The sequence below is a fragment of the Elephantulus edwardii genome, unplaced genomic scaffold (genome assembly GCF_000299155.1).
Source record: "Elephantulus edwardii isolate Elephantulus edwardi_28Jun2011 unplaced genomic scaffold, EleEdw1.0 scaffold00068, whole genome shotgun sequence".
NCBI lineage: Eukaryota > Metazoa > Chordata > Mammalia > Macroscelidea > Macroscelididae > Elephantulus > Elephantulus edwardii.
In genome coordinates this window covers 2690844-2715437 of record NW_006399818.1, presented here as the reverse complement: position 1 = coordinate 2715437, position 24594 = coordinate 2690844, and the positions used below count along the sequence as shown (strand labels likewise).

Sequence of the window (24594 nt, the reverse complement as noted above, 5' to 3'; positions counted from 1 at the left end):
TGTGTGTGTGACAGAGAGAGAGAGAGAGAAATGATCAAATTCTCTAATCAGAAATGAGCTCAGGTTCCCTTTAATATCTATTTGTTTATTATATTGGAAGTTTTCAAGCAATTTAAGCAGTAAAAATTAAAATTTCAAACCTACTTGAGGGCAGGCCCAAGGATATAAATCATTAGAAAAGACTTTCTCCTAACCATCTCCCTTCAGTAAGCAAATGTCTTACTGTCACCTTATCTAGGTTCTACTTTTATAAGAGAGAAGGGCTTTCAATTCTGACCTCCCCTTTTCATATGTCCAAGCTTTTATCTCTTGTGACTGAAAGACTGTTAAAAATCTAAGCTCTGGCGAGCTCTGGTGGCCTAATGGTAAGAAGCTGCACTGCAATCCCAGAGATATGAGGTTCGAATCCACCAGATACTCTGCTGAAGAAGGAGGGACAATCTCCTCCTGTACCAGATCTGATTTGACAGTACACACATAAAAAAAATAAAGTAATAAAATTTTTTTTAAAAACCTAATTTTCTTTATAGATGAACCGATGAACCCACACCTGTCAGCTGCTGCAGCATCCACCCATAAATTCACCATTCTGGTTTTCATTTCCCCTTTCTATATGGGTCCCTACTTTATTTTTGTGCGGGTGACTCTGAGATGTAATTGAGGATACTGTTGTTGAGTTCTGTCCAATCTGTCTAGAGGTTTCATAGCAGGCTAGTTTGGAGTTACCTAGTTTACCATATTGCTAAAAACAGAGTCTCTAAGGATACTTTCTAACATCAAAAAATTTTCAACTCCCCCCACATGCACGTGTATACACGTTCCTTCTCCTTCTCCTTCACCAACACCATCATCACAGCTAGCATTAAAACTTACTAGGTACCAGGCACTGTGCTATATGTTCTATATAGATTCATATACATATATATATAACTATGAGGTTGATACTCATTCTTTATAGTAAGTCTGCAATATACTGATCAAAAAAGAGCTGTTACATACTTGAGAAAACTTATATATGTTTTTATGTAATCACAACAGCACTTGACACATTTTTTTTCAAATAGTATTATTGTATGTTGTTATGAGTCAGAATTGACTCATAGTTGACCCTCCAGTTGGTTTTCAGAGGCTGTAAATTACAAGAAAGGAGACTGCTTATCTTTCCCCTATGGAGCAACTGGTGGACTTGAACCACATGCCTTTGGGTTGGCAGCTCAATTCATAGGCCCCCAGAACGCCTTTCTCTTGGAAGTTCTACAGGGCTGTTCTATTCTGTTCTATAATGTCACAATGAGTTGGAATCAACAGTGATAGGTATATATAAAATATCTATCACTTATCCTATCTATAGAATCTGTTTAACAAGCTCACTGATAACCCAAAGACTGACAATTCTAGACCACGTAGCGGTGCCTCGGAAGAAAGATTGATGGTTGCAGTTCATAATTATTTCAAAAGAGAAATATAGGATATTCTACTTCAGTATAGATTACAGTCTTGGAAATTGTATAAAAACATTTCACTGCATGCTATAAAGTCACTATGAGTTGAAATCCACCTCAACTGCAATGCATTTTTGGCTCTGTTGTTTTTTTGAGGTATTGTTGTGGTGGTAGTTGCTGTGAAAGAAAGAAAGAGAGACACCTAGAAATAAACTTTCAATAAATCAGACATTGAAAACCTTGTGAAGTACAGTCCTACTTTGATTCATATGGAGTCACCAAGAGTTAGAATCAACTCAACAGTACCTGGTTTGGTTTATGTGTATTCACAGTCTCTATGAGGAGAATATAGGGATTTATAGATTCTACTTTCAATAAACTTTCACTCCATTTTTCCACTTCATACCCTTTCACACTCTTTTAGATGAGTCTGAGAACACAAAGCTGGCATTCAGTGCTGTACACAATGCATGAGACAAAACCAAGGGCATCTATCAAGCACCATGTGCATATTTTTCCGTTTTGCCAGTGCAGCTCATTTCATCGCTATGATAACCTAGTGAAACAGGCACTGCCCTTCTAATTTCACTGATGAAAACACATATTCAAATTGGTGAATAATTCATTCAAAGACAGTCAACAGCTATGTCAGGATTCAACTCCAAGTATCCCAACACCAACTGCAGTACGTAGGTTATGTAGAACTTGGACAGTATGTTACAGAAACAGCTGAGAAGGCTGTATATCAGACAGCTAAGATACTTTCTCCTGTAAAGATTTACAAACTCTGAAAATATGATAATGAATGAAGGTTCCTTAGAGGTAAGGATGATTTTGTCTCACATCCTTTGGGCATGTTGTTAGAAAGGGATAGTCCTTGGGAAAAAATATGATGTTGGAAAATGTATAGAGTCAGTACAAGAGAAGAAGCCCCAAAAAGGAAGACTGACGTGATGACTACAACAATGGACTTCTACACAGCAGAGACTGTGAGGCCATGGGGTCAGGCAAGGGGTGGATCTTTTGCACATAGGTCACTATAAGTCTGAGTCAGCATGACAGAATGTAACAACATCGACAGACTTCATTCAATTCAACTACATGATCCATTAAATATATATTTATAACATCAGAAGAGAAGGATGAGGAAGGAAAGATGCATGACCATTTAGTCCTCCATTCCTTTCTTCTTTCAGGCTCTCATTCAGCTTGTCAGAGTCAAGTGCTAACCAGAACACTCGATGTTAAGTTTACAAATCATAAATATTAATGTAAGTATGCAACTTGAGTGCTCTTTGGAGGCAAGAATTATGAGGCTTTGCCTCACATACTTTGGGCATGTTGCTAGGAGGGGCTGTTCCTGGGAGAATGGCATGATGCTGGGGAGGGTAGAGGGTCAGTGAAGAGAGAAAGACCCTCAAACAGGTGGACTGACAGAGTGACTGCCTCGGTGGGCTCTTGTGTGTCAGGGAGTGTGAGGATAGAACAGGATTCAGATATTTTTGTTCACAGGGTCACTATGAGTTGTACTTGACAGCACCTAACAACAACAACAAAAATCCTTTTAATGACTCTTTTCCTAGAATAAAAGCAAAAGCTATTACAGAATGTTCCTGTGTGAACAATAAATTCTTAAAATTTACATATTCAAAATAATTTCCACAAGAAACTATTATATACTGGCAAATCTGGCATTTATTTTTAACTGTATTTTCTAAAATATTATGTAATACCTTGAATATTGGAAGAGTATCTAGGCCTTCTTTCAATGAAGCAGATACTTCACTGTCCCTGAGTTTTTGATATGTTTCTGTAAAAAAATAAAAATAAATAAATAAACAAACAAACAAGAAGACAGAGAGTAAGAATGCAGGAAGGAAAATAGAAGTAAAGAAGTAAGAAAAAAAGAAAGGAAGGATAAAATAATTAACAGAAGAGAGTGCAACAAAAAAAATGTGATCGGAAAAGCAGAAAGAGAAAAACTGAAATGTAGCAGCAAGTAAGAACAGTTATGCAAATGTATTTATCTTTTTAATTACCAATAACCTTATAAATAAGTCAATGCTGCACAAACTTACTAAATAGCAGCTTGTTTCTTTCATATGATTTTTTCCCTTTACATAACAGACTTTCAAAGCATCACATAAACAACAAAAACCAGAATCTTGATTATGAAAGAGGTAAATATGGTCAACTGGTACACAGATGAGTCTTCCTACGTATTCTAGAAAATCCATTTAAAAGCATTCAGAAAATAAGAACATACAACCGTATTAATTTGGACAAATACCACGGAACAGGAGCTTGATTAAAATAAAAATCCTGCTCAAGATCATCTAAAAATGACTGGAGCAGGACTTTGACAGAGAACTGCCAGAAATGCAAAAGAAGAGACCATGGCACTAGAGACATTATTGACAATGTCATATGAATGTGTCATATGGCTGTGAGAAAAGAGTATCAGAGGAATGTCTATCCGTATTTCATTGACTTTGCAAAGGCATTTTGTGGATCACAACAAACTGTGGCTAATCTTAGGAAAAGAATGGGAATCCTAGTCCCAGGACACTTGATTATGCTTATGAGAAAACTATTCTTGGACCAGGAGGCAGTCCTCAGAACAGAGCAAGGAAACACTGCACGGTTCAAAATCAGGAAAGAACTGCACTGGGGATGCATCTTATCTCCATACCTTTTCAGTCTGTATGAGAAACCAATCATTCGGGAGGCTGGACATTATGAGGAGGAATGTGGCATCAGGATTGGAGGAAGACTCAACAACTTGCCTTTTGAAGATAGCAAAACCACCTTGCTTGTTGAAACTGAGGAAGACCTGAAGTGTTTGCTGCAGAAGGTCAAGGACTGAAGTCTTCAAAAGGGATTGAAGCTCAACATTATGAAGACAGAGATTCTCACCACAGGGTCAACTGGCAGCACCACAATAGATGGAGAAGAAATTGAAGTTGTTAACAGTTTCAGCTTGCTCGGCTCCACAATCTACACTCTTGGCACCAACAGTCAGGAAATCAAAAGATTAATTGCACTGAGGAAGTATGCTGTCAGAGACCTCTCCAAAGTGCTAAAGAGCAATGATGTCAGTCTAGAGACTAAAGTGCACCTGATCCAGGCCAAGAAATTTTGCCTTTAAATTGTGGTACTGGAAAAGAGTATTGAACATACCATGGGCCACCAAGGGAATTAACAAGTCTGTCTTGTAGAGGGTTAAATAAAGTTTCTCCTTGGAGGCAGAGATTTTGAAGCTCCATCTCATAATACTCTGGACATGTGACCATAAAGGATACCATGGATACCATGCATGGAAGGGTGGAGGGACAGTTCAGGAGAAGATGATTCTGGTTGTGATGGATTGACACAGTAACAGAGGTGATGTGGGAGATGTGTCTAAACTACTGAGACTGGCTTAGGATAGAGTATAGATTCTCCAAGTCAGACTTTTTTTCTTGGTGTTTCTTTCTAAATGTGAAATAGAAATCAGTGTGAGTGACCAGCAGCAATGCCAGGCACAAGACACCACAGAAGTGATTTGTGACCTTAGCCATCATATCAAGGGGTGGCTGGGGGAGAGAGGTGCTGAATGGGGTAGGCAGGAGAGCAACTGATGCTGATATAGCAGGGAAACGGAAGGGACAAGACTCATATTTAGGGGGAGGGTACTGCATGGGTGGTTATCTCTGTAAGGGGAAGTGTCTTTCATTTGCTCCTTTTACTAAAGTACTTGTCTGTCAGATGTTGTTCCAAAACTAAGCATCCAAGTTAAGGCATACTAGGAACAAAGACTGGCCATCTACTTCTGAAACATAACAGGCCTTCGAAAGCCCTACATACAATACAGCACAAATAGAGTAGAATAACAGATATGGCAACTGAGGCTGAGTCCTCAAAGTTGGAAACACAAAGGAGGAGGAACAGTTGTAAGTAGAAACTAATGACTGGTATGTGGAATGTGAGAAGCATGCAAATATAAAAACTGGACATCATTAAGAAAAAATGGAATGCCTAAATCTAGACATATTAGGTATTGGCAAAATAAGATGGATTGGCATGGGATGTTTTGAATCAGATGATCAGATGATCTGATGATCTACCATGCTGAAGATGAAAAGGTGAGGGGGAAAAAAATGGGTTCGCTTTCATAGTTAAAAAGGCCATTTCTAGATCAATCTTGAAATACAGTGTTGTGAGTGACAGGATAATATGCATACATGTATAAGGACAACCTGTTAATACCACTATCATACAATCTTTGTGTCTAAGGAACACCAACTGAAGATAACTCAATTTATTCCCACTGACTCATAACTGACTCATAACTTATCCTCCAATGTGTTTTCAGAGCTTGTAAATCACCCAGGAAACTACCCATCTTTCTCCCTTGGAACAACTGGTGGATTCAAACTGCCTGCCTTTGTGTTGGTGGCACAGCTGTCACACCTTATTCACCAAAGCCCAGCTCTGTGGATAAAGAGAACCAAATTAGTGAATTTAGGGGTGGGGGGCGGAGAAACGATGGCTTTACTGCAGAATCCTACCAAAGTCAGACACACTTCATCAGCTGAGTGAAATAAATATTCTATTGACACCATGGACATCCCAGCTCATTCTCTGCCAACAGGTAGAGAGGGTTGAGGGATTAATTCCACACAGGCAGAAGACAAAACATGTTCAGAGCATGAAGTCAGATTTTGAGAAATGGCATCTTCTCAAAAGAAGAAAAATAACAGTGGCAGAAAGAGGCTGAAACAGGGAGAGGAGAAGTGTGGGTGGGAAATGAAGGCAAAAAGAGGAAAACAAGATTGAAAAGGAAAAGAGGATCAGTGGAATAAGAAAAAAAAGAAAGGAGTAGCATTTTTAAGAGGCGGGAATCAATGAACTTGTAAAACATTACACAACATGGGGGAGCCTGGAAGACATTATGCTGAGTGAAATATCTCAATCACAAAAGGACAAATACTGCATAAAATGGCTGTTATAAAATAGGACAGGCATGTGGAAGGTAGGGACAGAATGGGGAAAGAGTGGACGGATAATGAACACTGCATTGTAAGAGATGAGGGGAAGAACTGTCAAAAGGAATATATGATTATGAGTAGGATGACAATTTGGAATAAGAGGTGTACTACAAAGTGGACTGGGGAAGGAGAGAGGGAGAAGGAGGGAGGAAATTGTGTAAGAGTAAATGAATGAAAACCCAACCTTTCTGTAAACTTTCATTAAAATCATAATAAAATAAAGTATACAAAAAGAGGAGGGAATTAGAAGATAACATAAAAAGAAGATGAAAGGTAAAAGGGCATTGATAGTCAACAAATATTGGCCCCATTCCATGTTCAGGAGTGTGTGCATTCCCAGAATAGAACTGTGACCAAAACATGTCCTCTTCTTTCAAGAAGTGTACACTTCACAGGAAAAATAGAAAAGTAGATATGCAAATGGACAAAAGGAAGACTGGGGGGGGGGGAAAGGAGAAAGAGAGTAAAGTGGTGATGAGTAATTGAAAAGGGAAAAATTATTGAACAGGAGAAGACAGTCTAGAGACTAAGGTGCAACTGATCCAGACCATGGTCTTCTCAACTGATTACTATGCACCAAAAAGCTGGACAATGATGCAGAAGGTTAGAAGAATTATTGATGCCTTTGCATTGTGGTGCTGGAGAAGAGTATTGAACAGACCACAGACTGCCAAAAGAACAAATAAGTCAGACCTGGAGAGGGGGAAACTGGGTTGTTTCTTGGAGACAAGGATTTTAAAACTTCATCTCATTCTTTGCGCATGGCGTGGGGAGGAGTGAGTCCTAGGAAAAGGAAATCATGTGTGGAAGGGTGGTGGGTCAGCATAGGAAAAGACCCTAGATGATATGGATTGACACAGTGACTATGGCAATGGGGTCAATTGTGACAGAGACTGTGGGGCTGGCTCAGAATAGGGTAAAGTTTAGAGCTATTGTTTCAGGGTCTCTATAAGTTGAAGGTGACTCAACGACAAATAACAACAACAACAGAAGAAGTGAAAATAATTTTGTCTTCCACTAATTCTTCTGGTATCCTTGGCTAGACCATCTCTTTTAGTTATCTCAGGCTATAAATCATAGATAAAACACAACACTGCAATGCTTAGTCTACAGTAAGAGTAGTTATCTTGTACTATATTCCATTTAGCCTTAAATATTGGCATCTCTATATAGATTACCTTCTGGAGGTGTGGTAGGTTTGAGGACTCCGAGTACACATGGCAGTTTTTTGGGGCCCATGAGGGGGTTGGTAGAGTGGACTTGCCAGATGAATGGGGGTCTGGGACAGGGAGTTTCCCAGCAATTGGGTATGCCGGGCTGCTAACAACAATAAAATCAACAGAGAGAGACAGAGATCAGCTGGCCCAGTGGACAGAAAGCGATGCTACAAAGCCAAAGGTGGGTAACTTTTAATCCGTGGCCCTCAGGCCAGTCTTTCATTGCTTTTGTTCAGACATTCCTCTAGGTCGTATAGCCCTGGTGTACAAGTTGCCATACAGCGGTCAATTGTGGTTGCTGTGAGGCTGAACACTGTGACACTGATGTGTCAAATGTGTTAATGGCTGGTTACCCAATTGGGACAGAGAGTGGGGTGGAGCTCCCAGATTAAAAGAAGCTTGGAAGGAGGAGTGGCATCCACTTCCATAATAGCTTGCCTCCAGAAACCCTATGAACCTGGAGAGAGGAAGAAAGGCAGCCAAGCACTGAGGACTTTCCTCCATAGGGTCGCTATGAGTTGCCTGCGACTCGACGGCACTTAACAACAACAACATATAGACTACCAGTCTAGCTGGACAATGACTAGGGATGATATAAGGGAAATTGATGCCTTTGAGCTGTGGTGTTGGAGAAGAGTATTTAATATACCCTGGGCTGCTAAGAAAATTAACAGGTTTGTCCTGCAGAGGGTGAAGCCAGACAGTTCCTTAGAGGCAAGGATTCTGAATCTTTTTCTGACATACTTTGGACATGTTGCAAGGAAGGACGAGTCCTTGGAGAGAGACGTCATGCTTGGGAAGGTGGAAGGATAGCGCAGGAGAGGAAGACCCTCAATGAGATGGATTGCTTCAGTGATTTGGGTATTGGGGGTAGGTGTGTCAGAGATGGTGAGATTGGCACAGGATAGGGCAGAGCTTAGGGCTGTTGGACACAGGGACACAGGTAACTCAACAGCACATAACAACAACAACAATAATACTTTTCATGCTCAGTATTTTACCTGGATATTTTTTTTGTTTTCTCCTGTGGTTTCCTAAATACTCCAATATTTCACATAAGCGTAGAGTGATCTCCGCAACCACCACAATGTCGATGTCTTCCATTTTACAGCAATGAATTATTTCATTTATTAGCCACAGAAGATAAACCCACTAAACAACAAAAAAATATAAGCAAAATCAATTAATAGTGCCTAACATTGTAGGAAATTCACATTTTTTACCCTTTACTGCTTCTGTAAAGTTATCAGCCTAAGAAAGCAATACCATTTACAATAGTCAACCACAAATCGAGATGCATAGGAATAAACCTAATTAGAGACACAAAAGATCTTTAAAAAGAAAACTATAAAATACTTCTGCAGGAAACAATAAAAGACCTAAATAAATGGGAAAATGTTTGTTCCCTGTTAATGGATGCTGTTGTTATATGCTGTGGACTCGTCTGCAATGCATAGTGATCCTATGTATAGTAGCTCTGAAGCCTGCTATGTCCTGAGCCAGTCTCACTGATTCTAACACACCAACCCCCGTTGCCCCAGTTAATGTATCAATCTACTCCATCTGGGGTCTTCCTCCCCTGTGCTGTAAAAATGTCAATTCTAAACTGTTATCTCCCTCATCTGTTTCAATACGGTATAATTTATCCAATCTTTCTCAGTTTCACCCCAACCCTAATGTCAGTCCCGTTCTACAACAGTGGCACTATGCCGTATTTGTCCTTTTTTTAAATAAGTTTAGTTTTATTAATTTTAATGAACATTTACAGAGATTTTGGATTTCCATTCACTCATTGTTACACTTTTCTCCCTGGCCCCCCATTTGTCCTTTTGTGATTGAGATATTTCACTCAGTATAATGCCCTCCAGGATCACTCATTTTTAATGATATTGTATGAGTTCCTTGTTTTTCAATGCAGCATAGTATTCCATTGTGTGAATATACAACAGTTTCTCTATCCATTCATTTGTTAACGGGCACTTAGGTAGTTTCCAACTCTTTGCTATTGTGAACAAAGCCACAATAAACATGGGTGTGCATCTATCTGCCTGGGTGGCAGTTATGGTTTCTTTAGGGTATATTCCCAGCAGAGGAATTGCTGGGTCAAATGGTATTTCTATTTGCAACTTTTTGAGAAAGTGCCATACTGTCTTCCATAATGGTTGCACCATTTTACACTCCTACCAACAGTGAATAAGGGTTCCAGTTTTTCTACAACCTCACCAGCATTTGTTGTTTGCTGCTCTGTTAAATTTTGCTATTCTTACTGAGGTGAGATGATATCTCATAGTTGTCTTGATTTGCATCTCTCTTACAGCTAGGGATTTCGAACATTTTTTCATGTGCTTATTGGCCATCTGACTGTCTTCTTTGGTGAAGAGTCGAGAATGAAGGTTTCATAATGGAGTATACTCAGAGGGGGAGATTGTATACCAATGAAAGAATTTTTCTATTACTTTTCAAAGAGAAGAGCAAACTGGGGATGAGGGAGGAAGGGTGGGCAGGGAGAAAAGTGCAACAAAGAATGAATGTAAATCCAAAATCTCTGTAAACGTTCAACAAAATTAAATAATTTTTTTTAAAAAAATGACAATTCTATCTAAAGCAATCTACGTGTTTAACACAATCCCAAAACAGATACAAAATTCATTTTTTCAAAGAGATAAAAAAGGCAATTTGTAAAGAAGAAAGACCCTGAATAAGCAAAGCACTTCTGAAAAACAACAACAAAGTGAGAGTCATAGCACTCCCTGATCTCAAAACCTACACTATACAGCTGTAATACCAAAACAGCATGGTAGCACGGTCCTGGTACAATGACAGGCACATAGACCAAAGGAACAGAATCAAGAACCCAGAAACTAACTCATCTATCTACAGTCAACTGATACCTGACAAAGAAACAAAATCTACCAAATGCGGAAACGACAACTTCTTCAACAAATGGTACTGGCAAAACTGGACTGCTGCTTGCAAAAAGCTGAAACAGGATCCACATCTCACCCATACACAAAACCCGACTTAAGATGGATCAGAGATCTAAGAGTAAAGTCTAAAACCATAAAGATCATAAAAGCCAAAGTAGGAGCAAGCTAAGTGTAAGGTATAAAGGGGCAGATAAATACAGTCAGAAATACACAACTAGGAGAGGATAAAATTGATGAATGGGACCTTCTAAGGATTAAATCCCTGTGTGCATCAAAAACAGGGTGAAAAGAAAACCTTCCGATTGGGAAAAAATATTTGGCAATACCATCTGAGAGGATAGGTGTGTCAGAAGCAGTGAGATTGACTCTGAATAGGGCAGGCTTCAGAGCTATTGTGCATAGAGTCACTAGGAGTCACAAGTGACTCAACGACACATAACAACAACAACATCCAAACGGTATAGCCCTGGTCTGTCTATTTGCTGTACAGAGGTAACTCATGGTTGCTGCAATGCTACACACTGTGACAGTGATGTGTCTAATGCATGGTGGATAGTGTGGAGCTCCCCGATTAAAACAAGGTTGGAAGCAGGAGTGGCATCCACTTCCATAATAGCTTGCCTCTGGAAACTCTATGAACTGGGAGAAATGATGTAAGGTATGCAAGTGTTCAGGTCTTTCCTTCATAGAGTTGCTATGAGTCGCCTATGACCCAACAGCACTTAACAACAACTACAACATATATTATGAAGATTATATATACCTACAATGTTCTCTCTCTTCATGTCAGACACTAAGTTAAGTGTCTCAGAAATTCATCTTTATAGCTATATCTCCAAAGCTTATCACATAAAACCATCACACTGTGAGATCTGAGATGATAAAACAGCATTTATCCACCAACATCACCTCGCATATCTGATAAAAATCACCCCAGGAATCCTAAAGCATCTAAAAGTAGGATGCTTCATAAACACAGGAGAATTTCCCCCGAGCCTCTACGTTATGAACCAGTTACCTTATATATTCCCATGAACTTGTTCTGTAAATAGTCTAACTGTATAATTTAATTAAAACTCTGTAACCCCTTATTTGTATCTTCTTTTGTTAAACCACTTCAAAATGTATCAAAGTTCACGTGTCCATATTGTTTGCTGAAGAGTGATTCCCACAAACAACAACCCTATGTGACAAGAGTATCCCTGCTATAGAAGGTTTTCTAGGCTGTAGTCTTTCTAGGGAGCTCTGGTGGCTAATTGGGAAGGAGCTGTACTGTCAACCCAAAAGGAACACAGTTTCATCAGCCGCTCTGTGAGATAAAGATGGACAATCACCTTCTGTGTATAATTTACTGCCTCTGGAAACCTGTTGGAGGGTCAGCTATGAGTCAGTTCTGACTCCATAATACATAACCACAACAAGGAGCTTATTGCCATATCATTCTCCCTTGAAGTGCCTAATGGATTCAAACCATTGACCTTTGGGTTAGTGTTGCACTTTAAATAACTGTGCCATCAGCACAATAAATATCTATTCTCTTAAAGCTTGAAATATCTCACACTCCGCAGTACTACACTTAAGAGTATCTTGTCCTTAATATAAACAGAATAAATGGGTAAATAGGGGAAAAAATAAATTTTAAATTTATGTCACAACTTGGAATTGCAGAAACAAACCCCCAAAAAATGTATGAAAAAGAACACAGAGGAATACCTTGTTAGTATTGATTTTCTGGGTAAGTTTTGAAGACTCATTTTTTGACATATTGAGTCGCTGAATTCCTAATTTGCATCTCTGCCACAGGAACATTATCATATCCACAACTATTTCCTTATCAGGCTGAACATTCTGGAAAGGAAAAAAATTTAATAAGGCAAATTAACAAGAATAGCAAAATACAGATAGAGATGTTATTATTATGTGCCATCAAGTCTAAACCAACTCATAGGTGACCTCCAGCAGATTTCCAGAGGCAGTTCCAGGGTTCAATTGAGCAGAAAATTGTACCTCTTTCTCCTACAGAGCAAATGGTGTATTTGAACCCTATGCCTTTTGGCTTGGAGCAAAATTACCTCCCAAGAGAAACTCAACAGAACCTGACATTGGGTATCAGTCAGTGACCTAGAACAACTATGCTCTTGTGTACCACTGAGTTGGAACCAATCCATTGCTGATCTTCCAGCAGGTTTTCAAAGGCAATAATTGCATGGTAGGAGAATGCCAATCTTAGTCCCGCAGAATGATTATCTCTCTCTTGAATCAGTGTTATCTGACTCTCTTCTAAAGAAAAACAATATTGCTCCCTATATCTGAACTAAAAAACATAATGCTATGCTGCCTGCTGTTGTTCTGTGCTGTCAAGTTGGGATTGACTCAAAGTTGATCCTCCAGCAGGTTTTCAGAGGCAGTAAATCACACAGGAAGAGAATACCCATCCTTTTGCCACAGAGCAGCTGGTGTTTTCGAACTTCCTGCCTTTAGGATTGTAGGGCAGCTTCTTAGGCTACCAGAGCTCCCTAATGCTATGCTAAAAACATAAAAAAAAAATGTTAGCACAGTGCTTGGAGTTTGAGGTTGTTAAACAATTGCCAAGCTTATTCCAGTTCATGACAAGTCAGGTTGTGCAGAGCAGAATTGTTTCATAGGATTGTCAAGGCTGTGACACTTCAGAAGCAGATTGCCAGGCCATCTTCTAAGGCGCCACCACGAAGTCAATGCCAGTTCTTCACTGCTCCCCATCAGGTTTCTGAGACTGTGGTTTTTAATGGCAGAAGAATGTCTCATTTTTTTCTTCCATGGAGCAGCTAGTGGATTCAAACTAATGACTTTGGGGTTAATCTGTGATGCAGTGGATTCCTTGTTCAAAATGGCTTTCTTAGACATGGGTTTTGACTTTCACCACTTAGCTAGGTGGGACAACCCCAATGAGGTGAACAGCACATTTGGTGTTGTTGTTGTTTTTGTTGTTATGTGCTGTCGAGTCGTTTGCGACTCATAGCAACCCTATGTACAACAGCCCTAAACCCTGCTCTATCGTGTACCAATCGCACTGCCTCCGACACACCCATCCAGATTACCCCAGTCACTGAATCAATCCATCTCATAGAGGGTCTTCCCCTCTTGTGCTGTCCCTCCACCCTCCCAAGCATGATGTCCCTCTCCAAGAACCTGTCCCTCCTTGCAACATGCCCAAAGTATGTCAGATGAAGCCCCAGAATCCTTGTCTCCAAGGAGTTGCTTGGTTTAATCCTCTCCAGGATGAATCTGTCTGTCTTCTTGGCAGTCCATGGAACATTCAATACTCATCTCCAGCACCACAGCCCAAAGACATCAATTCTCCTTCTGTCCTCCCTAGTCACTGTCCAACTCTCTGATGCATAACAACTGATTGCAAAGATCATGGCCTATATCAGGTGCACCTTAGTCTCCAGATAGACACCATTGCTTTTGAGTACTTTAGAGAGGTCTCTAACAGCAGACTTTCCCATCGCAATACATTTTTTTTATTTCGTGACTGCTGGTGCCAAGAGTGTTGACCGTGGAGCCGAGCAAACTGAAGCTGTGAACAATCTCAATCTCTTCGCCATCCATCCTGATGCTACTAATTGGTCCAGTGGTGAGAATCTTTGTCTTCTTGACATTGAGCCTCAGTCCATACTGAAGGCTGCAGTCCTTGACCCCCTGCAGCAAGTGCATGAGGTCATCCTCAGTTTCAGCAAGCAGGGTTGTGTCATCTGCATAACACAGATTGTTAATAGATCTTCCACCAATCCTGATGCCACAATTCTCCTCATAGAGCTCAGCCTCTCAGATAATCTGCTCTGCATACAGGTTGAAAAGGTATGGAGACAGGACACATCCCTGGCGTACATCCTTCCCAATTTTGAACCATGCAGTGTTACCCTGCTCTGTTCTGACAACTGCCTCTTGGTCCAAGTATAGGTTTCACATTAGCATGATCAAGTGTTCTGGGATTCCCATTCTTCTCAGAGTCAGCCATAGTTTGTTATGATTCACACAGCCAGACGCCTTTGCATAATCAATGAAATACCGATATACATTCTTCTGGTATTCCCTGCTTTCAGCTAAGATCCATCTAATATCAGGTACAATATCCCTAGTACCATGACCCCTTCTAAACCCAGCCTGGACTTCCGGCAATTCTCTGCTGATGTGCTGTTCTAATCATTTTTGGATAATCTTCAGTAGAATCTTGCTTGCATGTGAAATCAATGATATTGCTCTGTAGTTTCCGCACTCTGTTGGGTCACCCTTCCTTGGAATGGGAACAAATATAGATCTCTTCCAGTCAGTTGGCCAAGTGGTTGCTCTCCAGATTTCTTGTCACAACTTGCTTTGTAGGCTACTAACTCAGTGATTGGTCAGTTTTGCCACCCGGCAAGGCATAAATTGAGCAGCTTCTGATGTAGAAAAAGGAAATCTCATTACTCCCAGAAAAGAAGAATCAGAGAGTGCAGTGAGAAGAGCAAATAGGAAAGATAAGTATACAAGGAAATATGAAAGACACACAACAAGGAGAGAATAATATTGATGAATGAGACCTTAGTCCCTGTGTTCAACAAAAGCTTTTCCCAATAGGGTGAAGAGAAAACCTGATGATTAAGAAAATTCATTTGGCAACAACATCTCCGACAAAGGCCTTAGAATGAAGTTAACAGAATATCACAGGGCCTCCAGATGAAAACAAGACTAACGACCCAATTACAAATTGGGCAAAAGACGTGGAAATATTTTTCACAGAGTAGACATTTAGATGGCTAACAGATACATGAAGAAATGCTCAAATCACAGGCAACAAGAGAGATGCAAATCAAAACCACAATGAGATACCATCTCATCCCAGTAGCAGTGGTCAAGTTTAACAGGACAGTAAGCATTGAGTGTTGGAAAGGATGTGAAGAGATAGTAACTCTCACCCACTGTTGGTGTGATTATGAAATGGTACAACCACTCTGGAAGGCGGTTTGGCATTTCCTCAAAAAGCTGAATGTACATATACATATGTCCCAGCTATTCCACTGCTAGGAACATACTCAGAGGAAAACAGAACTGAGACACAAATGGAGATTTGTACACCGATGTTCAGAGCAGTTTTATTCACCATTGCAAAAACATGGAACCAGCTCAAATGTCCATCAATAACCAAATGGACTGAGAAATTGTGGTACATTCACATGATGGAATACTATTCAGCAATCAGGAGCAATGATTTTGAAAAAATACTATATAGCATGGGAGACTGGAGAGCATTATGCAGAGGGAAGAAACTCAGTCTCATAGACACAATTATTATATAAGATCATTATTGCAAATAGAGAAGAATAACTAGTAAAATGTGTATAAAAGGGAAATGGGGAGGGGAGAGAGGAGTTGAGGAAAGGTGGAGGAGAAATCATTGGTCGCAGAGTTTGATGGGCAAGAGAGGAGTGAAGGAATCAGGAAAGATCCACTGGGGATCTGAAAAGATGGGGTAATAGTAGGCATAGATCAGTAGTGAATAATTTTATAAAACACAATGTATGGGATTAATCATGAAATACAAGGAGAATGAATGAAACACCATGTATATGAACTTTGTATGCAAACCAATTGTTGTTATGTGTCATCTTTATAAAATAAAAAAAAAACAAACAACAATGTAGCAGGGGCCAAAAAGCCTAGCACCACAGCTCTCTCTTTAAGCAACTGCATTAACATAACAAAGAACTGTAGAAGAATTCTGCCCCACTCCCACGGAGTCTACATGAGAGTCTTGCCAAGTTTATCTGAGGGCTTAGGTGTACCCCACTTCCACACCTCTACTCCCCACCCTCCACCACTATCACCCACCCCTACAAAGGTCAGAAGGCTTACATGCATACCTAGGAAGCTGTCCTGACTAAAGAATTGTATCCTGTTTCCAAACTGAATTGTAGCCTATTACCTTTCTAATAAACCCCATGATCCGTACAGGCCATTTCTATAAACAGATCACAACATGAAAAGTCAGAACAGAGCAGAGAAACAGGGAGTATGGTTGAAAATCAGAAAAGGAGTGTGTCAGGCATGTGTTCTGTCCCCTAACCTTTTAATCTGTATGCAGAACAGATTATTCAAGAGGTTGGACTTTATGAGGAAGAAGGTGGCATCAGGATTGGGGGAAGACTCATCAACAAACTGCCTTATGCAGATGACTCAATCTTGCTTGCTGAAACTGAGGAGGACCTAAAGCATTTCCTGCAGAAGGTCAAGGACTGTAGTCTGCAATATGGATTGAAGATCAATATCAAGAAAACAAAGATTCTCACCATTGGGCCAACTGGCACCATCATGGTAGATGGAGAAGAGATTGAGATTCTTAAAAATTTCAGCTTGCTTGTTCCCACAATCAACACTCTTGGCATCGGCAGTCAGGAAATAAAAAGACAAATTGCATTAGGAAAATCTGCTGTCAGGGACCTCTCCAGAGTGCTGAAGAGCACAGATGTCAGTCTAGAGATTAAGGTGTACCTGATCCAGGTATGGTCTTCACAATTACTTGATATGCATCAGAGAGCTGGACAATAAGCAAGGATGACAGAAGAATCGATGCTTTAAAGTTGTGGTGCTGGAGAAGAGTGTTGACTATACCATGGACTCCCAAGAGAACTAGCAGATCTGCTCTGGAGATGGTGAAACCAAGCTGCTCATTGGAGGCAAGGATTTTGAGACTTTGTCTCACATTCTTTGGGCATGTTGCTGCAGGGACCAGTCCTTGAAGAAGGATATCATGCTTGGAAGGGTCAAGGGACGGTGCAGAAGAGGAAGACCCCAGATGAGATGGATTGATTCAGTAACTGGGGTGATGAGGGTAGGTGTGTCAGAGACAGACTGGCTCAGGACAGAGCAAGGTTCAGAATTATAGTGCATAGGGTCACTACAGGTTGTAGTCGACGCAATGGTACATAACAACAACAATAGTGTGCAAAATAACTCCAAAAAACAACCAAACTGAACTTATAAAGTTAAAAACAATATTTAAAACACTTATTCTTTCTTAAATGCACTTCTTCATTTTCTTCACTACTAGAAATAAATCAGTCTAGGAATTTTCATAAAAGGAACAATTTGACATAAAAAGAGAGACAATAAAAGGCGAGGGGAGAGAAGCTTCAAATGAAAGAAAACCAGGATCTAATTTAACCTTTTATTCTAATGATAAAAGATGAGAGAATTTTTGTAAGGTGCCACTTAAGTGATATTGTAAATCTGGTTTTAAATTAGATATATAATAGTGGTAAGAAGCTGAGCTGCAATCCCAAAGGCATGTGGTTCAAATCCACCACTGCTCCACGGGAGAAGGATGAGGACTCTCATCCTGTGCAATTAACTGCCCCTGAAAAACCCCCTGGAGGTTCAGCTATGAGTCAGTTCTAACTCTGTGGCACACAACATCCCACTATAAAAAAATTATTCAATATACAAAAATAACCCAAAAATTATTCAATATAGCTAATTTACCTGGGAAGAGTTGCAGAGACAGGAATATAATGTTGCTGCCAACTGGAAAATATCTTCTGAATATCCAAGAGTTTTCATGCAAAGAGATTTTCATTTAATAAAGTAGAGGGAAATTGATTAAAAAGAAATAGCAAAATTAGTTAAAAATAAATTGCAGAAAAAGCACAGAAACAGAAATTCTACGGAAAAAAATTAAGTCAATAAAATACTTTAATAGTTCTGTATAACAACTAATTTAAGCATGTCTTAATTCAATTAAGAGATTTATTTTTGTTCCTATTATTTTATGATCAGCATATCAATATTGTCTTTAAAAATGTGAAGAGGTTTATAACATAAAAGCAAATATGGCAGTTGAAATAAAATAATAAAAAATATTATTATAAAATTACTAAAAGAAGAAAAAAGAAGTTATCATAACTTGGCATAAGTTATATCCTAAATAGGCCAATACACAATCAATAGCTTAAGAGCATGGCTGAACAAAGCACAGACTCCAGAAATTCCCAGTGGCCAAATAAACAGAGGCCACAGATTTCTACGGAGGAGAAGCATAGATGACATGATTCAGAAAAGCCCAAGCTGTGTTTGCAGTACTGTTGACAAAACGGAGCAAAAATAAATTGATTTTTAAAATGAGTTGTTCTTGTTGTTAGGTACCCTTGAGTCGTAACAGCAACCCTATGAACAATAGACGTGAATCCTGTCCTAGCCTGCATCACCCTCATCATCCATGACACTTTTGAGCCCATTGTCACAGTCATGGTTATCAATCCATTATCACCAAGGGTCTTCCTCTCTTGCTGACCTTCCACCTCTTCAAGTATGATGTCCTTTTCCAAGGAATAGCTTCTCCTAACAATATGTCCAGTGCCCAAAATATGTGAGACAAAGCTTTGCCGTCCTTGCCACTAAAGAGCATTCTGGCTGCACTTATTCCAAGACTTATCTGTTCATACTTTTGGCAGTTTATGGGGTATCCAACACCACATTGATTCTTCTTCTGCCACCTTCATTCATTGTCCAGCTCTCAGATGCATAGTAAGTGATTGGAAAAACCATGGCTTGAATGAGGTGTACCTTAGTCTTTAAATTTATATCACTGCTCTTCAGGACTTTGGAAAGGTTCTTGACAGCAGATTTTCACAATGCTATATGTCTATATGGGAACAGACATAGTTCTCTTACAGTCAGTTGGCCAGTGGCTGTCTTCCAGTGTTCCTGACATAGACGGATGAGCACGTCCAGGAGGAACCAGTGCCTGGGGCCCTTCCTGGTACAGCTCCTCAGGCAGGACCACAGAGGGCTGCCCTGGGCCATGACGTCTGTACACATGATTATTTCTGTGGTTTACTGTTAGAGGTATGACATCTGTCAGTCTGCTGAGCTGGGGGAGGGATTTGCATATTGCTGCTTATTTCACAGGTTAGGTGTATATAGGCCTGTTTGTTAGTGTTCGCTCTTATCAAAATAAAACTTGACTGTCGGTTTCATGCACTGGGAAAACCTGGTGGTTGCTGTGAGCCTGGAAGCTATGCCATCGGTGTTTCAAATGTCAGTAGGATCACTCATGGTGGACGGTTTTAAAATGGATACATGGTTGATTGCAGACAATTTTTACATATTGAAATGAGGTATAATAGAGAATAAAATGGATATCTTTAACCGGGACACTAAGGTATAGAAACAAGTTTTTAAACATATTTCTACTACATATAAGTAGGATTAAAACAAAAAAATCATGTTGGTTGCCATAGATTTCAGAGTACAACTCTAGCAATCTCATACATTTCAGAGTAAAACTACATTCGATAGGATTTTCACAGCTCTGATCTTCTGGAAGTAGGTCACCAGGCGTCCTTCCAAGGCATCTTGAAGAGATGCAAAAGGCCACATTCTGTGTCAGCAGCAGAGCACTTAATTATGCCAGAGTCTGACCATTAGCAAGATTAGTATTTAATATTCTGTCATGATCAGTAAAAGCATAGATTAACCTTAATTCGAAAAAGATAAATCATTATTTACATTCATTTGCAATACTATATAGGATAATTTAAATAAAAAACAAAACACCAAAAACTAACAACTTTAAAAATCCTAAAAAGGAAGGCCCTGCCTGCTAGAAAGATAGAGATCATTCTACACTCCCCCAGGCCACTGACTGGTAGATTTTCATTTGACTGCCCAAACATTGTTGTTGTTGTTATGTGCTGTTGAGTCACATGTGACTCATAGCGACCCTATGTACAACTCTGAACCCTGCTCTATCCTGAGCCAACCTTGTTGTCTCTGACTCACCTACCCCTATTTCCGCAGTCACTGAATCAATCCATCTCATCCACGGTCTAACGATCTTATCATGTCCCTCTCCAAGGACTGGTCCCTCCTTGCAATATGTCCAAAGTATGTCAATCTGAGCTTCTTACCTCCAAGGAGCATCCTGGTTTTACTCTCTCCAGGATGAATCTGTTTGTTCTTCTAGCCATCCATGGTGTATTCCATACTCTTCCCCAGCACCACAGCTCAAAGATCTCAATTCTCCTTCTATCATCTCTAGTCATTGCCCAGCTTTCTGATGCATAGCAAATAATTGCACCCTACTGGCTTCTCATGTATCCCAACAAACCAGCAGTCATTCCTCAACTCAAAATGTTCACTGAGAATAAAATTGAGGATTGCCGCAAGGCCCAAGAATCTTTGTAATCTCGTGTGCAGCTACTTCTCTGGCCTCAGCTCCTATAGCTCTCCCACACACCACCAGCAGCAGCAGTGCATTCCAGCTGTGAAAGTCTTCTTGCTATCTCTTCAGTTGCCCAGAGCACTCTTCTCTAAAGGCCTCTACACGTCCTAGTCTCTCAGCCTTGAAAGGTCTTTCCCTCACCTGACCTAACAAGCAGCATACTGGGTCAGATAAAACCCATTGCATTTTTCAAAAAGGAAAACATATACGCACTGTGAATAGGGACTTTTCTTGTAAATGCTTGAATACAATCTCCCTCTTTGAAGCTTTCCAAAGGGAAGACCAAACCTTTGCTTTTCTTCACATTTATTAGAGGTTCTATTGCAAGAAGAAGCGTTAAATCCATCTCTGCTTGCTTTGCTTCTGGATGATCTTGCTTCTAAAAGAAGTAATTACATGCCACAATTAATTAGAAATCCAAAGCCATCTTACTAAAGGGATGGAAAATTAATGGCTTCGCAGATATTACCTGGAGATAGCAGAGAAATTGTGAGGCAGCTGATTCAAATAAACTCCATTCTTCATAGTTAAAAGCTAACTTTATAAATCTCACAGCAGCATCTAGAGAAATGTTATTTTTTCTTTCTATAATACATTCCATCAAAGATGTTTGTGAAAATCCAAGCATTCCATGTGTGTCAGTATTTAAAGCTAGAAAAGAAATAAAGAGGTTTGAGAATCTAGGCAGAGAAGTCAATATTCGCTGTCAAAGTAGGCCAGGCCCCAAGGAAACAATGGAAAAGAATTTGGACACAATCTCTGGCTTCATGGAGCTTGCACTCTAGTGCGGGAGATGAAAAGCATAGTGAGAAAGGGCTGGATGACATGAAAGCAGGAAATAAGGAAGTCCCTGAATGCCAGCCTGGGGCTGAAGGGTGTTCAGGATGGCTACTTAAAAGAGAATGGATTCAATGGCATAGTGAATTAGCAGGATAGTCTACAGTTTCTTGGTATATATAATTGCTAATATATGAATGTTTTTATATTCCCTGAAGTTGGATCCAACCGTAGTTCCCACCACTAAACCACCAGAGCTCCTGATATATATATATATAAAGTATTTTTTAATTGACAGAGGAAAAGGAACTCAAGAAGGACAAGTATAGCTCCATCATTCCAGTTATTCCAGATACTGAGACATATCTCACTATCAAGGAGTTGCACTGCCAACCCAAAGGCAAGTGGTTTGAGTCCACTAGCTGCTCTATGAAAAGATGGGCAATCTCCTGCCATATGATTTACAGCCTCTGAAAACCCACTGGAGGGTCAGCTATGAGTGGGGTCCAACTTGATGACAATGAACAACAATTAACAGATATAAACAATTGCATTGATGATTATTGGTGGTTGAAATGTGAAAGTTCAAAACAAAACAAACAAGATAGATTAGTAATCAGAAAATATGGTCTTGGAAATATAAATTTTACCATGTTGTTGTCGTTGTTATGTACTAACAGGTCAAGTACGATCCATAACAAACCTATGAACAACAGACCTGAACTCTGTCCTATCCTGTGCTATCGTCATCATGTCATCAAATCCATTGCTGCCTTCACTGTGCCAATTCATCTCATTGTGGACCTTCCTCCCTTTCACTGATCCTCCAACTTTCCAAGTACAATTTCCTTTTCCAAGAAATAATCCCTCCTAATAACATGTCCAACGAATGTGGGACAAGGTTTCACCATCTGTTTGCCTCTCAGGAGCTAATGGAGGATTTGGAGCACTTTCTCCAAGACATTCTCTTTGAAGTCCATAGAATATTCAGTATCCTTCTCCAACACTGCAACTCAAAGGAATCAATTCTTCTTTGGCCATCCTTAGTCACTGTCCAGCTTTCAGAAGCATAACAAGTGACTGAAAAGACTGTGGCCTGCATCAGGCAAACCTTAGTCTTTAAACTGACATCATTGTTCCTCAGTACTTTGAAGAGGTCCCTGACAATAGACTCTCTAATTGCAGCATGTCTTTTGATTTCTTGACTGCTAGTACCAAGGGCATTGTATGTGAATCCCAGTAAGAGGAAATCATTGGTAATTTCAGTCTCTTCCCTATCTATCATGATATTAGAGAGCACTGAGAAGCCGTGCTTCAATTGAAAAGATATGTGCTTCGACTCCACCATCTGCTCAGAAGTAGAGAGAGGGAAATCTCCTCTGGAGCCATTTACTGGCTCTAAAAAGCCACTGGAAGGTCGCTACGGGTCAGTTCCAGGACACAACAACTTCATGATGCTGCTTATTATTGGCCCAGTGGTAATGATTTTCATTTTCTTCATGCTGATACATATATTAAAGGTTGTAGTCTTTGATCTTCTGCAGCAAACCCTCAAGTCCTCCTTACTTTCAGCAAGTAAGGTGTGTCATTTGCATAATAACAGATTGTTGAAGAGTCTTTGTCCTATCCTGATTGAGTCCAGTTTCTTTAGTTGCTTAGCATATATATTGAATAGGTATGGAGAAAGAATACACCTCTAACACACTCCTTTCCTGATTTTGAACCATGCAGTGTTCCCTCGCTCAGTCTGACAACAGCTTCTTGGGTCAGGTAATGGCTCAAATGAGCAAAATTAAATGTCCTGGGATCATCACTCTTCTCAATGTTAATCACAGTTCATTAAGATTCACACAATCAAATGCCTTTGCATAGTCAATAAAACATAAATGGACATTCTTCTCGTATTCTCTGCTTTCAGCTAATATCTATTTGACACCAGCAGTTATATTTCTGGTCCAACAACCTCTTCTAAACCCATCCCGAACTTCTGGCACGTCTCTGTCAATGTTCCGTTCTAGCCATTTTTGGATGATCTTCAGCAAGAATTTGCTTGCATGTAATGATATTACTCAATAATCTCCACATCCTTTTTGGGAATGTGAACAAATGGATTTCTGCCAGTCAGTTAGCCAGGCTGCTGTATTCCAATTTCCTGGCACAGACTGGTGAGCATGTCCATGGTTGTGTCCAAGTCCAAGGGTACTGTCTGCAAGGTCCAAGAGTATAGTCCCTGTGAGTGTTGTTGCAAAAAGGTGTTTGCAATGAATATGCTGTTCTTTTAAAATTCAAAAATTTATGATAATAAACAACAATGGATTTCTTATAATAAAATTATGAAAGAACAACCAGCTGTGCATTATAAACACTTTCTGAAACAACACACACAGGGGACCTTATTTACTGTATCCTTGGACGTCATCAGGTGGGATATACAGGAGTCAAATCAACTACATCTGTAGAAAGAGTTTCCATCCTCACTTCTAATGAGGATCCTGGCTCTACTGCTTTCAAGCCAAATTTATCCTCCTGGCCCTATAATGCAAAGGGATCAATTCATTTCCAGTTTTCTTTATTGTCTAGTATTCTTATGCATATGAGCCAAATGGACATTACCATGGCTTGGGCAAGATACACTTTGTTCTTCAAAGAGACATCTTTATTTGGAACATTTTAAAGAGGTATAGTACAGCAGCCTTGCCCGACACAGAAACTTGACTGATTTCTTGACTTCTATGGGCACTGACTGTGGAGTCAAGTAAAATGAAATTTCCTTACTAGTCTGGTTGTAAGAAATTTTGTTTTATGTTCAAGTACAATCCATACTGAAAGGAATACTCTTTGATCATTATCAGTAAGTCATCTCTTTCAGCAAGCAATGTGTGTCATTTGACTATTTCAGGCTATTATATAGCCTATAATATATATAGACTATTATATTGAATGAGACTACTATAGGCTATT

The 24594-nt window shown here is 39.8% G+C and overlaps 1 protein-coding gene across 1 annotated transcript in view; it reads right to left on the bottom strand.

Moving 5' to 3' along the window:
• Positions 1 to 5895: 5895 nt before the first annotated feature.
• LOC102870950 (chromosome unknown open reading frame, human C12orf55) overlaps positions 5896 to 24594 on the bottom strand; it is a 105924-nt gene continuing 87225 nt past the window's right edge. The window contains exons 9-14 of the mRNA XM_006888568.1: positions 21326 to 21507; positions 21067 to 21235; positions 18117 to 18199; positions 12330 to 12464; positions 8691 to 8841; positions 5896 to 5915 (exon numbers count right to left, since the gene is read on the bottom strand). Coding sequence (XP_006888630.1) covers positions 5896 to 5915; positions 8691 to 8841; positions 12330 to 12464; positions 18117 to 18199; positions 21067 to 21235; positions 21326 to 21507 — 740 coding nt within the window. The remainder of the gene's footprint in view (positions 5916 to 8690; positions 8842 to 12329; positions 12465 to 18116; positions 18200 to 21066; positions 21236 to 21325; positions 21508 to 24594) is intronic.